Here is a 15689-nt window from a genome sequence, read left to right on the forward strand (position 1 = left end):
AAGCGCTACCCCGAGTCCCAACACTGGTCAGAATTAACTGGTTATCCGGAGTATCAACTGGTCAGCGGTCGAGATCAGCAAGATACGTTAGTGTACTGGTGGAAAGCAGGGAACAGACCGATAGAGCAGGAGTCGTTACAGGCATAGGTAACTGTACAATGTAGAAATGGAGGCTTAATGGAGAGAGAAAAAATCGAGAATAAATACAGGCAAAATGCTAGAGGGCAATAGATGTAGTAGAACCTGATTAGATCAAGCAAGCTAGGCGACTGTTTGTCGGTCGCCAGCCTGTTATAAAGGGGACACCAATAGATATTATGATCACCACCATAATTATTGGATTACTTGATGAGCTCAAGCAGGCTTGGTGACTGTTTGCCACCGCCCCGTTTCAAAAAGGATGACAATAAATCATCATCATCATCATGGAGTCGAGGTGGAGTTTTGAGTGTAGGAACGTTCTAGAAATACAGGGGATAGCCTTGTGGATTAACACAGAAAGCGATATTTAAATATATTAGCGAGAGAGACGCTCTGGATAGTTATTAATTTTATTAGTTTATTCGTCCACGCACCGAAGTACAGCGAATACTATAATCCGTCTTCGGCAGACCAATTCCAATAAGTGACAAGGTTAACTCGAACGGAACGCAAACACACAATAGAACAAAGAAATAAAGCTCGGCCCCAATTGGCTTTTCTTCTTTTCATTTTCTTTTGTTTCTCGTCCTCCCCGTCACTTTGCCCATACCTCTCGCTGTCATTCGGGCCTCTGCCGAAGTTTGCTCGGCCCCTGCTCAGTGGCTGCCTGCTTAGCGCGCCGCGCTAACAGGCACGTTTCTGGTCGGCTTGCCGGCGCGGGGAGACATGGCCTCCGCCGTTGTTTCCGCTCCACACACACCCCTTCCCGGCAGCCGTCCATAAACAATGATGTAGACCGAACTGCGACGAGAGCTGGGCCGAAACGGGCGCCGGGACGAGTGGGGCGGTGCGAGAGGTGGCGCGGGGGAGGCGTGCGAATTTGTTGCTCGTCGCGGTGGTGCGCCTGCTGCTATGATTCATTATGTAGCGAAAGCTAATTTAAAGCCACTGAGTGCCTTGGCGGTGCCGTCCGCATTTCCCATTACGCCGAATAAAACATGCATGCGCGGGAACCGACTCGGCGTTGTTAATATTCTGCTGCTGCTTCCTTCCCATTTTCTCCATCCTTGTTTTCTTGTTTTGTGCGTTGTTTCATTTTGCTAAATGAACGTTCTTCCCTGTCTGCTTGTATTTTCAAGAAATAATGATATCGCAGACAGACAGGAGAAAAAAGAAAGGGTGACCGGGGAGGGAATTCGTTTAGGTTCATAATTTAGGCGACATTCCAAACGACGAGCTCTCATAAAAGTTACAAGATACGCGTTATTCGGCATGCAAGACGTTGTGTACGGAGACTGCGGCTCTTGTATGCGCTTTCCCGTCGTCAACGTAGAAGACAGATGCGTCCGGACGCGAGCTCTCTAGCCGACTCGTAAATATCTAAGGGAACTGGAGAAGCACGCCGACAACGGCGAAGGGAAGGCGAGCAAAGAGCCAGGCGCACGTGCAGGTATACACTGCGCCTGCGCGTAGCGACGCATCAGTCTGCAGAACGACTCCTATGCGGACCCTCTTGAGATATCCCTTTGTAAGCCGCGAAACTGGACGTCACGAAGAAGCGCCGTGGCGCTGGCCGTCACTGCAGCTGTGGTGAAAAGAGATAAGACGTTGCGTGAAGAACTCTGCAATGAGCTTGCCGGGCGCAATTAGCGGAGGAACAACAGAATAGATTTATGCGAGTATTGTCTAAAGGCAAGTATTTTCCCGATGACTATCAGCGACGGATGCTGAAGAAGCGGACTGCCGCGTACGCGTCTATTCCTATTGCGGATAACCTAAAAACGCGCGTTTTAAAATCTATGAGCCGCTCTGCGAATCCTTCATTTACACTACAGCGGATGTGTTACAGGGGTGGAACGAGTGGCTGGAGGCAGACCGAGGTCACGTGTTAACACGACAGCGTTAAAGGGAAGCTGAAGAGTCTGTCGAATTCAATAAGACGCTCATATACGGATGCGGGAACCTTATAAGCCATGTAGGTAAAATTTGGGTTTTTTTTCCATTAGGAGCGACGTAATCGTGGGTTGAAATTGCGCTGTAGCTCCGCCCCCCGTCGGATGCCGCGCGCTGCTGCTGACGCTGACGATGCGAGCGGAGACCGGAAACCGCGGTGTTGTGACGTCAACTCTAGTGTTTCGTTCCTTCGCAGCGTCCGCGACAGTGCCTGACTGCGCTTGTTTCTGCGTGCGTGCCATCGTAATCTGCTTCGATCGACCCTGCATTCCTTTGTTGGTGCGTCTGCGTGTATGTAGAGTGGTAGTCAACGTGCGTGGTAGTCAACGTGAGTGGTAATCAACGTGAGTGGTAGTCAACGTGGTAGTCAACAGATGAAGGTCACTACACGTACTGCATGAACCGGGAAGCTTTTCACGCGTTTAAACCAGCTTTGTAGATTGCCGACAGCTTTGGACAGCGCACAAATGCCGACGATCGCATCCCCGCTTACGTTCCACGAGGAGGCATGCAGGAACACAACACTACAGTTGTTTGACCGGAAACGAGCTCACTAGATCGGCGAAAGATCGGCGAGATCACTAGATCGCTTTGCAAAAAACATACTCACCAAAGAGCATTTCCAACACGAGGAGATCCCAAGACTTTGCTTTCGTTCGCGTCGAAAGCACTGCTCGCACCAGCATCGTTTGCTTCTTCGAGAGGCCGGCTCTTCGCAATCGGCTCGTACATGTAGGGAGTAACGCCGAACTCCTCAGAAAAACGCAGTGTCTCTAAATTTTCCATTACCGTCTCAGAAAAACAGTACCAAACTACCCGGCATCGCGCTTCATGTGTAGCGGCAGCGGTCGGTTACTAGAGTTGACGTCACGAGGCGCCCGACCATTCACAGGCGGAAACGAGACGCGCGAGCTGGGCGTGTCCGCTGCTGCACTTTTCGTCGAAATAAAATATATTTGCGCTTTCTTTCGCTCAATTTCGATACGATATTCGAATTCGGAGGGTTGAAAACCATTATGTACAGATGTTCACTCATTTTTTCTGGAAAACCTTTCAGCTTCCCTTTAAGGAGCTCGTGTCGCAGAAAAGCCGGTGTCGTCGGCGTCAGCGGCGTTGGCCGTGAGCGATAAATACAAGAAGGCACTTCATAAATAAGAAAATCTTGCAAGATGGGCTGGTGGGAATCGAACCAGGGTCTCCGGAGTGTGAAACGGAGACGCTACCACTCAGCCACGAGTTCGTTCCTCCAAAACGGGACAAAATCGCCTCTAGTGAATGCAGTGTTGCCTTAGAAACGTGCCGTAGAAAGTTATACTGCGGTGTATATCGGTAATTATGACCATGCAACTTACAGAAGTCTAAGTTTCACGAGTAGCGAAGTACGTTTCCGCTACATTTCTTCTGCGCTCTGCGCACACGCAGAACCATTTTGCGGCAAACACAGAAGACCCCCTCCTCACAATGTACGGCGCTGCCCCGACACGTGGCGCGCCACTCGCCCCATGACCGCGTCCGCCTTCATGGCGCGTCGGGGCCCGGCTATCTGTGCCGATCGCGACGTTTGGCTGGCGGAGCGCGTTTGAGTAGGCGGTGCGAACGGGGTGCGATAACGTGTTCCACTCTTGAAGGCGAAGCTTAAGCGTCCTCCAATTTTTTGTTTGCGCAGCGGCTAGTGCGACAACGTCAAGGACAAGACTCAAATGCGATAGCGTAGAAATCTGGGCTATTTGAGAAGGATAGACTGCTGGGCTATGATTGGGAACGCATGAAAAACACGCGTGAAAAAAGAAAAGAAAAACGCGCGCGGGCCAAATAAACCTTTAAAAGGCAAGGCGTTTCGGCTTCCATGTGGAAGCCTTGTTCACAATGGAGTAAAAAGTAGAAGTGCCTGTTTAAGTAGGTTTTAGCATGTGACGCGAGGCCCGCGCCTAAGACGGGGCGAGGGTTGCTTCGTTTCGATTGAGCGTGGGCCGTGTATCAACGAGGCACACGCTCCCCATCTTACGCGCGGTGCTTGCGTCACATGCTAAAACCTGCTTAAAGAGGCACTTACACTTTTTTGTCCCACTGCATGTGAACAAGGCTTCCATATGGAAGGCGTAGCGACTTGCCGTTTAAAGTTTTATGCGGTCAGTGAGCATTTTTTTTTATTTTCTCATGTTTCGCCCCGACCACACGGGCTTCCGTCGAGGTCTCTATTATACAAACACGTGTGCAGCGACACAAAACAAAGCACGATAAGAACGCCAGTGCAAGTTGTCGCTTCCTTCTTTTTTAATTGTGCCTGATGTTGTAGCTCTCCGCGTTTCATTTATCTTGCTTGATGCGGCGTGCACCGGCGCAAATAATGTGCAAGAAACAAATTCACAGGGGAGCACCTGTCCTGCGCCATTTTATCTTTGGTAGCCGTTGTCTGCCCTGCTAACACGTCGCATAACTCGACGGCGCCCCGACGCCTTGTCACAGCGCGACAGCTGCTTTTAGCGCGCGTTGTTAGAGCCTATTGCTCGCTCAGTGCTGAGACAGTTACAAAAAATACCACAGAACACATGTGCTGGAGGCACATTTTCACCCTGAAAGACTAATTAATGTGACTTGGCTAGAAGTTGCCCACGCGCACGAACACCCAAACTATTTTTCCACATATGAGATCGGCCGCTGCGTTGTCTGTATTGCCAGGCTCCCCTCAGACCCCTAAATCGAAATGTAAAATTTGCGGAAATTTCAAAGGTGTGCAAAAAGCAGAGAAAAAGATAGGGTCGTTTCACGGACATTTCGATAACACTTGAAAGATATTCGAACACCTTGAAGGGGCAGCGCCAGATGAGAAAGACAGAAGGCAGGAAACTCACAGAACAGCGCTGTCTGTCTTTGTCGTCTTGCACTGCCCCTTCAGGATGTTGAGCCAGTACCAACTTGCCCAAATGCCGATTATCCTAACATTTCTTAGCATAGGAAGTAAAAATAACGACATACGGGAGTGCGTCTGAATGCATGTTTTCAAAAGTTATGACAGAATGTGTTGACGTTCTGTAGAAAATAAAACTTTTTGAACAGTCGGAAATTCTTGGTAGCATTCAGAATTCTCACCTAACGACGACTCCGCACTTTTAGTCTATATTGGGGAAGGGATGCTGGTGTACCGTGTGCACGGCTCCGGTACTTTAGTTTGCCATACTGTAAATGCAGTGTGTTCGCTACGTGGTCAATTTCATGTTGCGGTTTCGCCATCCACAGAACTAGTTCAAACTTGTGGGCACCTTCAGACGTACGGAACGATGGGAACGGAGCAGTCATCGTATATATGTTCTCCTCTGCAAACCGCTTGAAACCATTTTATAATGGACAATGGACAAGTTTATTTTGTGTCACCAAATTGATATAGGATGGTGCCCTTGCGCTGACGCCAAAAAGCGTAAGCGCGGAGTGGATCCTAAAAAATGGTGCGTAGAACTGCCGATCTCTCGGCTCACGTGCACTTTACACAAGATTAAGTGCTAAACACGAACATTTTCCGTCCAGATTTTTACTCGATTTTTTTTACAGCGACGCTGTCTATGACTACGATCCCGGGATTTCTTGGTAGCATAACGTCGCCAGAAAACTATCATCGCCTATGGCTCACGCCCCTGTAGGGCAGAGGCTACAAGCACTCAGCAAAGTGAAGCGAACAGAGCATACATTCTTTGCAATCACGTATACAACATAAAGAAAAGCCTACATTTCTATAAATAACAGGCTCAAAACAAGCATCCGAACCACATAATAAGGCGCTCCGGCGCCTTCATGCAATACGAAGCACGAAGCGCTCCCCGCATACGTTTCTCGGTAAAGATTACCACTGCGCAAGCTGCCGCGGCGATGACAGCTTGACTGTAGCATACGAAGCACGGAGTGACGTAAGTACACTTTCGCACGTAAAAGAAGAACCCGCCTAGAAACTGATCTGTGTTGTGACAATGCTATGGGAAGGTCACGTATAGTGAGGACTCCTGAAAAAGCAGCGTGCATACGAGGCGCGGTGAATCTCTGTTCTCTCTCGTCCACTCTTTGTATACAGGTACGCGAAGTAATGGAGTAAGCCAAGTCGCAGGTCGTCGAAACGTCTTAGGCTAATAATTAGGTAAAGTACATGTGAATGTTGCTATGTGAAAAATTGCAGTCTACGTTGCAATGGTTACTCGTTCTAGTTGTCGTTTACAGCTTCGTTTGCCAACCTCCTTCACAGTGTTTTTAGGTAGCTGTCGAATCTATAATTATGGTACGAAGCTTATATTCCTCGAGAGCGCAACCAATAATTTATTACACCATCTTTTATTGCCACATCAGGTTTCTGTGACGTGAATAGTCTATTTTTTTATCACGTCCGAAGCCGCACTAGCACTTGGGAGTGCGTTTCGAACTGGTCGCATTGAAAGGTAACATAATTATTTGTTGCGCTATCGAGCAATGAGGACTCCACAGAGTAATTACTGAGTGGCCCAGCGGTAGAGCATCTGCCTCGTATGCGGGAGGTACTGAGCTGAAATCCTGGTATGATATGGTATGGTATGGTATGGTAAAACTTTATAGAAGTCCTGCAGACCGTGAGTCTTCACGAAGCAGGCCGCTCCCACGTGGGAACCGGAAGACCGAGCCTCCCGGCAGCATCGTGGGCCTGCTGGACCGCCCAGAGTTCGTCAGCCAGAAGAGGGTTGCGGAGAACCGCCTCCCATCTGGCCGAGCTGTTAACGATGATAGAGCGTGACCGGGCACACCGCCAGAGCATGTGTTCTGACGTGGCTATTTCTCCCCAATCGCGGCAAGTAACATCGGTGTAAGTATCCGGATATATTTTATGTAAGAAGATACGTATTCGTTTGTAGTAGACGGAGCGTTAGTGCTCGAGCTCTATTCAGCTACGGATGAGGAAGCAAGTTGGTTCTACGGCTGAGATAGTAGTGTCTCGTTGTAGGTGGAGGGCGTGTCCCTGCTCTCTAGGGAGTCGGCTTCCGACTGGTCGGGGCTAGCGCGTTGGTCAAGTTCGCGCGCGGCCCCGTGAGCCGGCTCGTTGAGGTTGGAAGGAGCACTCTTTATCTGACCTTGATGTGCGGGAAACGAATAAATGAAGTGGTGAGGTGCCGCCGGAAACCCACTCGTTTTTTCTAGTGGACAGTGATGTCCCCTGGCGTGGTGCTCGGCTTCTCATGGGGGTTCGCATCTCGAAAGGGGGCCCGATAGAGATTTCATGCGTGGCTTCCGGGCGCCCCTTGTCCAACCACAGACGGCCTTGTTCGAGAGCATCCGCCGCGGCTGTGTAAGGCAAGTGCTGCCGCTGGGGACCTACCGCTAGAATAGTCACAAGCGCTCTCTCGCCCTGGTACTCGGCCGTTATGCTCTTGGAAAAAGGGTGCTCGTCTCCAACCCGAAGGTACCCCACCTCAATAGGTGTAGTTGGGGCGCCACATGGGAAATGGCTGCCATGAGAGCGGCCCAAACCTCTTTCATCCGCAAACAATTTTTTTGGTCAGTACATCTTTAAGAGAAATTCTTTTCTGCGTTCCGACCCAAACGTCTGTGGACAGACTATACGGGGTGTCCAACGTAATTTGAGCCGAACATACATTAAAAATGTGGAAATGCCGCTTCTCTGGACAGGACCAAGGTAATGTTGTTTGCCGTCGTTTGGACATACTCAGATTATTTTTTCATTAAGCCTAATTAGATAACGTCATAATTAATTAGTCAATTTTTCAAATATTATAGGTAGATGAAATGCGTCACTGAGAAAACTGTAGAGCAACATGAGAAAGTCTCGATACATACATACATATATATATATATATATATATATATATCTATATATATATATATATATATATATATATATATATATATATATATATATATATTGCTCATATCATAAGAAGCCAACTAACAGTGACACGATAGACAACATAGGGAAAAGTATTTGTAGTTACTAAATGAATCAGCGAAATGAGAAACTATTGGTAATTAAACTGCATGAAAAAACAACTTGCCGCTGGTGGGGAACGATCCCACGTCATTGCATATATATATATATATATATATATATATACATATATATACCTGTAACTTGTTATGCAGTGCGCATGTACTAAAGAATCGCAATAAGGCTTTCAGATCCATACGTGAAGATGTGAGTCTGGGCCAATGTTCCAGAATCTCTTCCTCCGACCAGTAACGATGCTCACCTGAACCAGCTTCGCGGAACTGTACGAGGTAGCGGGTGATGGCGCTGTTTCCCCGGAAAGGCTCGCCCCAAGTCAGGAAGAGGCTGTTCCCTGTTGCGTTGGCCACTGTGACGTTCACTGGCGGCCCGGGTACCTCTGCGTAGGCAGTGAGCACAACCGTAATATTCATGTCACTAAAATTTCTAGTGCTACTGCGTTGCTGCAGGTTACAAACGAACAGGGGCGCGTTGTAGATCTATAAAAACAAGCGGTATCTGTGAGAGTAGAAAACAGTTGTGATGATGGGCCCACTCCTCATGTTTTATAGCGCGCCTGTTTATAACGTAGAACGGCGCAGTTGCCAAAGAATACGCAAGGTTATGTCACTAGCAAGATTTTCGCGCTTTGAGAAACGGAAGTTATTTTCGGGCTTCTGGATGGGGTCGCAGCAGGACGGAAAAACAAATTAATTTCGCACTCCTGACAGCAATAACTAAAACAAGCAAACAAAGTTATGAAGTATGCTGAATAGCAACGTTTCGACACTAGAAACACGCAAGTTATTTCCTGACTAAAAAGCAAGGTGGAAATTGGTACGCACTCAACTAGTTGATGGGTGGATGCTGAGTTAGCCAGGTGTTAGTAGCTATACCTCTTCAAGGATTTATATTTAGTTACACGTACGGACTTTCATGCAAATAACAGTGCGATGGGTCATGCAACAGGATGGATATAATTTTTCGTTACGTGCCATGGCATTTGTATAATCGATGTTCCGAAATGTAGACGGAATCCCGATCCAGATAAAGTTAATTATTTTTAGAAAAGTACGAAATGCCGTCGTTGGAAAGCGAATCAACTACAGCTGCGTTAGAAATTTACGTAATTATTAAAAAAAATTGGAATGAATAAAAGAAATGGTGAGTTCATTTCCATTTCACCCCGTACCTCTATAATACTTTATCCGGAAGAGAGAGGGAGAAATAAAGACAGGGAGGCTAAGCAGGTGTCTGGGAGAGGGGTTCCCTATGACAAAGGTTCAGAATGAGTGGCGTAACCTATGACCATGAGAGTATACCTCTTCGCTGATTATTCTGCTACATGCATGCATTCGCCTTTCAGCATTATTCTGCGAACAAAATTATTGAATACAAGACTGGTCCATACGTGATCGGTGCTTACCTACAAAAATGGTGGGCAGCGACAAACCAATAAAAAAAAAAAGCGAGGCCGCCGCACCTTATATAGCGAAAGTCCTGGTGATAAGTACCACTGAAAAGTCCTGGTGATAACTACCGCTATATGCTGAGCCAACGCCTCCTAGATAGCACGATGCCGGAGCACTTCGATTCATGACGTCGTGCTACCTTGCCCGACTGCCACAGAATCTAATGGGGGCACTCCCTAGTAAGCTGTGGTGATTTTGACGTCACTGCTTTTGTCACGTCGGGCTTGGCAATGGAAAATTTGGTTCAAGTAGCATGACGTTATAAAGCAGAGTGCAGAAGCCTGTTATCTAGGAGGCGTTGGCTGAGTGCAGTAAAGAAAGTCATGCTGCGGACGATCCAGAAGGAGCTCAATTAAGTTTCACAGTTGATAGCATGTGTGGAGTTTACATCAAGTCTTGCAAGTCATACTTTTGTATTCCGATTGCTCGCCCAAACTTTCAGGACTGCTAACGCAGGAACAAAAGTGATGCATTCACGATTATTGGTTCTTATGTTTAAAGCTAACTGAAAATGGCAAGTAATTTTTTGTGTGATCTTTTATATAAAGACGTGCCGGTGTCCTTTCATTTTGTCACGGCATCAGAAACTCGAGCGACAAACGCACTAGTCTGCAGGAACAATAAAAAGAACGGACTGTTTAACACCGCGCGCTAGTCACTTCTTCTTCTTGTTCGCTACGTTTGCTTTAAATGCCGATATATCTTATCGTCATCGTCATTGCCGCACTACAGACGCGGAATTTGTCCCCCTTGCAAGGACGGCATCATCCCGATACGCAACTTAAGCTTGCGCATGCACGAAACATTAAAACGTGAGTCACTTGGATAAGTACGGCTTCATGCGCATCACATGCACCACTTGGCGTAGGTGCTTGCGGCGCCGCGAACAGGTTTTATTATCTGGCACGATCTCGTAGCTCACGTCGTTCAGGCGTCGGATCCCTATGTATGGCCCAAAATATCGCCTTAGCAGTTTTTCAGAAAGTCCGAGACACTGTATGGGCATCTGAATCCACGCTCTCTCGCCAGGTTTGTAGGCGACAGATTTGTGCTGAAATTTGTACCGCGTTGCGTCCTTGTCCTGCTGCTTGCGGATGCGCCCACGTGCAAGCTGTCTGGCTTCTTCAGCACGTTGAGCAAATTCTTCAGCATCTCCATGGATACACTCGTGCGGCAGCCTTCCATCCAACGTTACCCTGCCATCGGGACCATGTACCAAGCTGAATGGTGTCATACGAATCGTTTCCTGTCAAGCGGTGTTATATGCTAAGGTTACATAAGGCAAAAGCTCGTCCCAGTTCTTATGTTCCATATCGACGTACATGCAAAGCATGTCTGCGAGTGTCTTGTTCAAACGCTCCGTTAGTATATTCGTCAGGGGATGATAGGCTGTCGTTTTCCAGTGGGCTGTGCTGCTAAATTTGAGAAATGCATCTAGAAGTTCGGCCGCGAACGCGGTTCCCCTGCCAATAATTACTACAGTTGGGGCACCGTGCCTAAGGACGACATATTCGACTAAAAATCGAGCACCTTCAGTTGCTCTGTCCCACTGGGTAGCGATTGTCTCCGCATACCGGGTAAGGTAATCGGTGGCAACAATAATCCACCTGTTCCTTGTAGTAGAAGTTGGGGATTGTCCAACAAAATGCACGCCAATTTTGGCGGATGTAGTTCCCGGCACCTCTACAGGGTGTATGAGACCAGCTCTCTTGACGGGTGGCGCTTTGCGTCTTTGGCAGTAAGGAGAAGTGCGTATGCGATGTTTACCAGCGGCTGGGAGCTTCGGCCAATAACACATGCGCCGCAGTCGGGACAATGTTCGTGTGCAACCTAGATGACCTGAGGTGGCCTCATCATGACACGCTGCGAGAATTTCACTGCGAAGCGAAGCAGGCACGACCAGTAAGTAGGCGCTGCCCGTCGGAGGAAAGTTCTAATAGAGAACATTGTGCTTCAAACAAAATGAGGACAGTCTTCTTGCAAAAAACTTGTATACGACGGCCATGTATAACTCCTGAAGCCTGAGGCTCCAGCGCACCAATCGGCGAGGTGGATATTTTAAGTTGGTCAGCCAACAGAGAGAATGGTGGCTGCTGACGAAGGCGAATGAGCGGCCGCGCAGATAAGGACAAAATATGATAAAAGCCCATACTTTAACGAGGCATTCCTTCTGCGCAGAGGAGTAGTTTGCCTCAGTGCGCGAGAGAGTTCTGCTGGTGTAGCCTATCACTTTTTTGGAGCCGTCTTGCCATGGCACCAGCACGGCATCCACACCTACATTGCTCGCGTCGGTATGAAGTGCTGTCGGGACTTCGTAGTCAAAGTGTGCAGGAACTGGGGACGTTTGCAGATGTTGACGTAACTCGTCAAATGTAATTTGCTCTATTTCACCCCACATAAAGGCAACATCCTCTCGTGTTAGTCGCGTCAACGGTGAAGCAATACATGAAAAGTCCGCAATAAGCCGTCGGTAATAGGCACACAGGCCTAAGAAGCGTCTAACTGCCTTCTTGTCAGATGGTGTGGGGAACTTTGTGACAGCGTGTATTTTGCCTGGGTCAGGCTGGACACCTTCGTTACTGAACACGGGGCCTAGGAATTGGAGTTCGTTAATGTCAAAATGAAATTTTTCTGGCTTTACGTGAGGCCAGCTGAACGTATGGCTTGAAAAACGGCCAGTAGCCGGTTTAGTTGCTCTTCAAATGTAGCTGAAAACACGATCACATCATCCAGGAGTACCAAGCATGTTTGCCACTTTAGACTTGAAAGCACGGCGTCCATTAGACGCTGAAAAATGGCTGGCGCTGTACACAAACCGAAAGGGAGCACCTTAAATTCGTAAAGACCGTCGAGTGTCACGAAGACGGTTTTCTCACGATCTCTATCGCCGACTTATATCTGCCGATACCCGCTGCGCAGGTCCATGGAAGAAAAATAATTTGCGAGCGCAACGTGTCTAGTGAATCGTCTACGCATGGTAACGGGTAGAGTCTTTTTTTTTTTGCCTGATTGAACTAGCGGCAGTCAATACAGAAGCGTAAGCTGCCGGCTTTTTCCTTGTCCAACACCACGAGGGAAGCCTAAGGACTCTTTCGAAGGCTGTATCACGTCATTCTCCAGCATTTTCTTCACCTGCTTTTATTTTTCTTCGCGTTCCTTCGGGGCCACACGATAGGGGTTCTGTCGAAGTAGTCTTCCGTAATTATCCGATGCTTGGTCAGCGTTGTTTGCTGGACCTTGGACGTGTACGAAAAGCAACTCTCAAACTGCTGCATTAGTTCCAGTATAGGCGCGGCCTCTCAGTGGGTAACAGGGTGGAGCTAACGTCGATAGCCAACGTTGCCGGGGCCAGAATGGCCGTTTCACTCATTTCGTGATGCTGCACAGCAAAACAGTCCTTTACCCGTGCAATGACATCACAGTACGCAATTGCAGTGTCATTCGGGATGTCACAGCATTAGTTGCTAAAATTCGTAAGGAGGTCTTCTGCATGCCCATGATTTAATGCCAGAATGCCTTTTGCAATCGAAAAGCCTTGTGCGAGCAACTGTTCCGCTATTGCATCACTATGAATAGTACGGTCTCTCACTAGAGACAGACACAAGGCAGCAGGTTCGCAGCGGTAGCCGTGACGTCGTCGGCTAGTCGTAAGTGCTCGCGCTGTCCATCATTGTTCCAATCTAAATCTGGGCTCGCAGAATATGTGACCAAACGCTCCGGGTTGTTTATAATTGCGCCGCTATCCTGCAGAAAATCCATCCTCAAGATGAGTTCTTTGCAGCACTTGAGCAAGATAACGAAAGTGGCAACAAAGCTCGAGTCACGGATGCGGAGTCTGACGGTAAATTTACCTGTTGGCGTCATTAACTGACCACCAGCACTTCTGATGTGTGGCAGTGTCCCTGGTGCTTTCACTTTTCTAAGACGGTCAACCACCTCTTGACGCATAATCGAGAAATCGGCACCGGTACCCACAAGGGATGTCGCGGAATGTCCGCCAATAAAAAGGCTTAGGTCGGCGCGAACACCTTCGTCGGCATTACTCGTCGTGGTCATATTGTCTTTTTGCGGCGGTTGGGGGGTCTTTTCAGCGTTTCGACAGTTGGTAACATTTCCCCCCGGAGGTCGGGGCCGTTAGTTTTCCCAGCAAGGACTGGGGAAACGGCCCCTGACGATGTCGGCGAAACTTTGGCGGATGGGGGAATAGTAACGTTGAGGTGACAGAGTCTACCAGCGACGACGTGGCGAAGCGGCTTGGTTGGTCGACAAGTGACCTTGGTCCTGGGCACGATAGTATTCAAAGCGACGGCAAGCTGGACGTGGAAAGCCTCCAAAGGCGATTTCTCGATGAGGGCACGGGCAATGTTGCCTGGTTCCCCGCAATAGAAGCAGAGTGGTCGACGGTCGGCAGTGCGCCACAAGTCAGTTTGGCAAGCTGGTTGTCGTCTACCAGGCTCCCGCTGCCAGGAGGCAGTGGCAACAGGTCGCGGATGGAACGGCCTTGTCGGCCGTGTAGGTGAAGGATGATGAACTGCATACATCGGCATAGCTCAACAGGCGCATTTCGGGGTATACGGCGCGGGCGATGAAAAGGCTTGCCACAGCTCCTGGCGCACGACTTCGCCGACAGAAGCGACTGCTGGCTCGGTAGAAAGAGCAACCAGGGTTTGTAAAAGCTTTCACTAGTAGTGGCATTCCGAGCGACGACGGCAAACGGTGTGTTATTGGGAAGGCGGTCAAAGTGCCGGCATCGTTGCTGAAGGGCCCGCTCGATAGTGGCCTCCTAGATGAATTCGTCTACCATGATTGGTGGGTTTCGTACCAGACCTGTAAACAATTAGTCGTTATTTCCTCGCATGAGATGGCGCACTTACTTAGTATCGGGCATATCGGGGTCAGGTCGGCGAAATGAACGGGCCATATCCTCAGCATTCATGGCGACGCTTTCGTTGGGTTTATGGAAGCGCGCTTCGATAAGTTGTTGCGAGCAATCCCGCCGGTCGGAACTGGAGACTTCATCCAGGAACTGGCGTCGGAAGTCGTCCCACGTTTGGAAGCACGCTTCCCTGTTATGGAAGCACGTGCGAGCGCTGTCTTCTAGTGTGAAATAAGCGTACACAAGTTTTTCTTCTGCCCTCCAGTCGTTGGCCTTAGCAACCATTTCATGCTGATCAAGACAGTCCTCAACGTCTTCAAATGAATCGCCACGAAAGATGTCCGGAACGCGAGGATGCTGAAAAGTCACCTGGGAAAGGCTTGTCGCCATCTGTGAAAGAGGGAGATTCGCCGATGTATGAATTTCCATGCTAGTCGCAGCTGGAACGGTCGTGAATTCTGAGCTCAGGCCTGGCAGGCGGCGGCTGAATTGGTGCACTGCAGTAGTTACGAAAGGTTAATACCATGGACTGCGTGTATGTATCTTGGTAGGAGACCCGAGCATATAGTCGCAGTACCCAGCACCTCCACCAGTGTCGCGGCGTCGGAAACTCGAGGGACAACGCACTAGTCAGTAGGAACAGTAACAAGAGCGGACTTTTTGATGCTGTCATCTTGAACGTATGCGACGTCCCCATTAGAGGCGGGGGGCGGGGGGGGGGGGTTATTAGCCATGGTTCGCAATGGAAACACATTAAGTCCTTGCCTCCTGGTAACTTATTGGTCAGTACTACCTATAGTTAAATAACAGTGATTGTAAGTTTTTTTCTTAATTGACAAGGATGCTAGATTATGAAAATAACGCGATTTAATGTTAATAATGCGTAAAATGCGTTTAACCTGAGAGTCTCATGACGTGCTCACGCACAGTCTGACACACTTACTTTCGGGCTCGACCAAGGGTATTTGCACCAGAAGATAAAAATATTGATCACCGAGAGAGGAAGGCCCATACGCAGTAGAGGCTGCTCTAATTAGGTCTTTCTTCCAGAATTATATTTTCGGCAATAGAGGAGCAAATTGTTCAGTGATTCTATATACCCACATGACGCGCAAAAGTTCGATGGTGCGAACCCACCCCTGCTGATGTCTCAGATTTAATTGCGGTATTTGACATCATAATGGGGTAATCGAAACTTCGCATTGCCGAGAGGGACACGACCGGACATTCCAGGGAAACGCTGAAAGTCTGTAATCTGGTCTGTTCAATAATGCACGCTAGTCACTTCTTGTTCGCT

At 48.6% G+C, this 15689-nt stretch overlaps 1 protein-coding gene across 1 annotated transcript in view; it reads right to left on the minus strand.

Annotated features, from left to right (window-relative positions):
- LOC126545824 (cell adhesion molecule Dscam1-like) overlaps positions 1-15689 on the minus strand; it is a 710777-nt gene that overhangs the window by 117952 nt on the left and 577136 nt on the right. Inside the window, exon 9 of the mRNA XM_055061988.2 lies at positions 8310-8444. Within this exon, the coding sequence (XP_054917963.2) occupies positions 8310-8444 (135 nt within the window). The remainder of the gene's footprint in view (positions 1-8309; positions 8445-15689) is intronic.

The sequence above is a fragment of the Dermacentor andersoni genome, chromosome 1 (genome assembly GCF_023375885.2).
Source record: "Dermacentor andersoni chromosome 1, qqDerAnde1_hic_scaffold, whole genome shotgun sequence".
Classification (NCBI taxonomy): Eukaryota; Metazoa; Arthropoda; class Arachnida; order Ixodida; family Ixodidae; genus Dermacentor; species Dermacentor andersoni.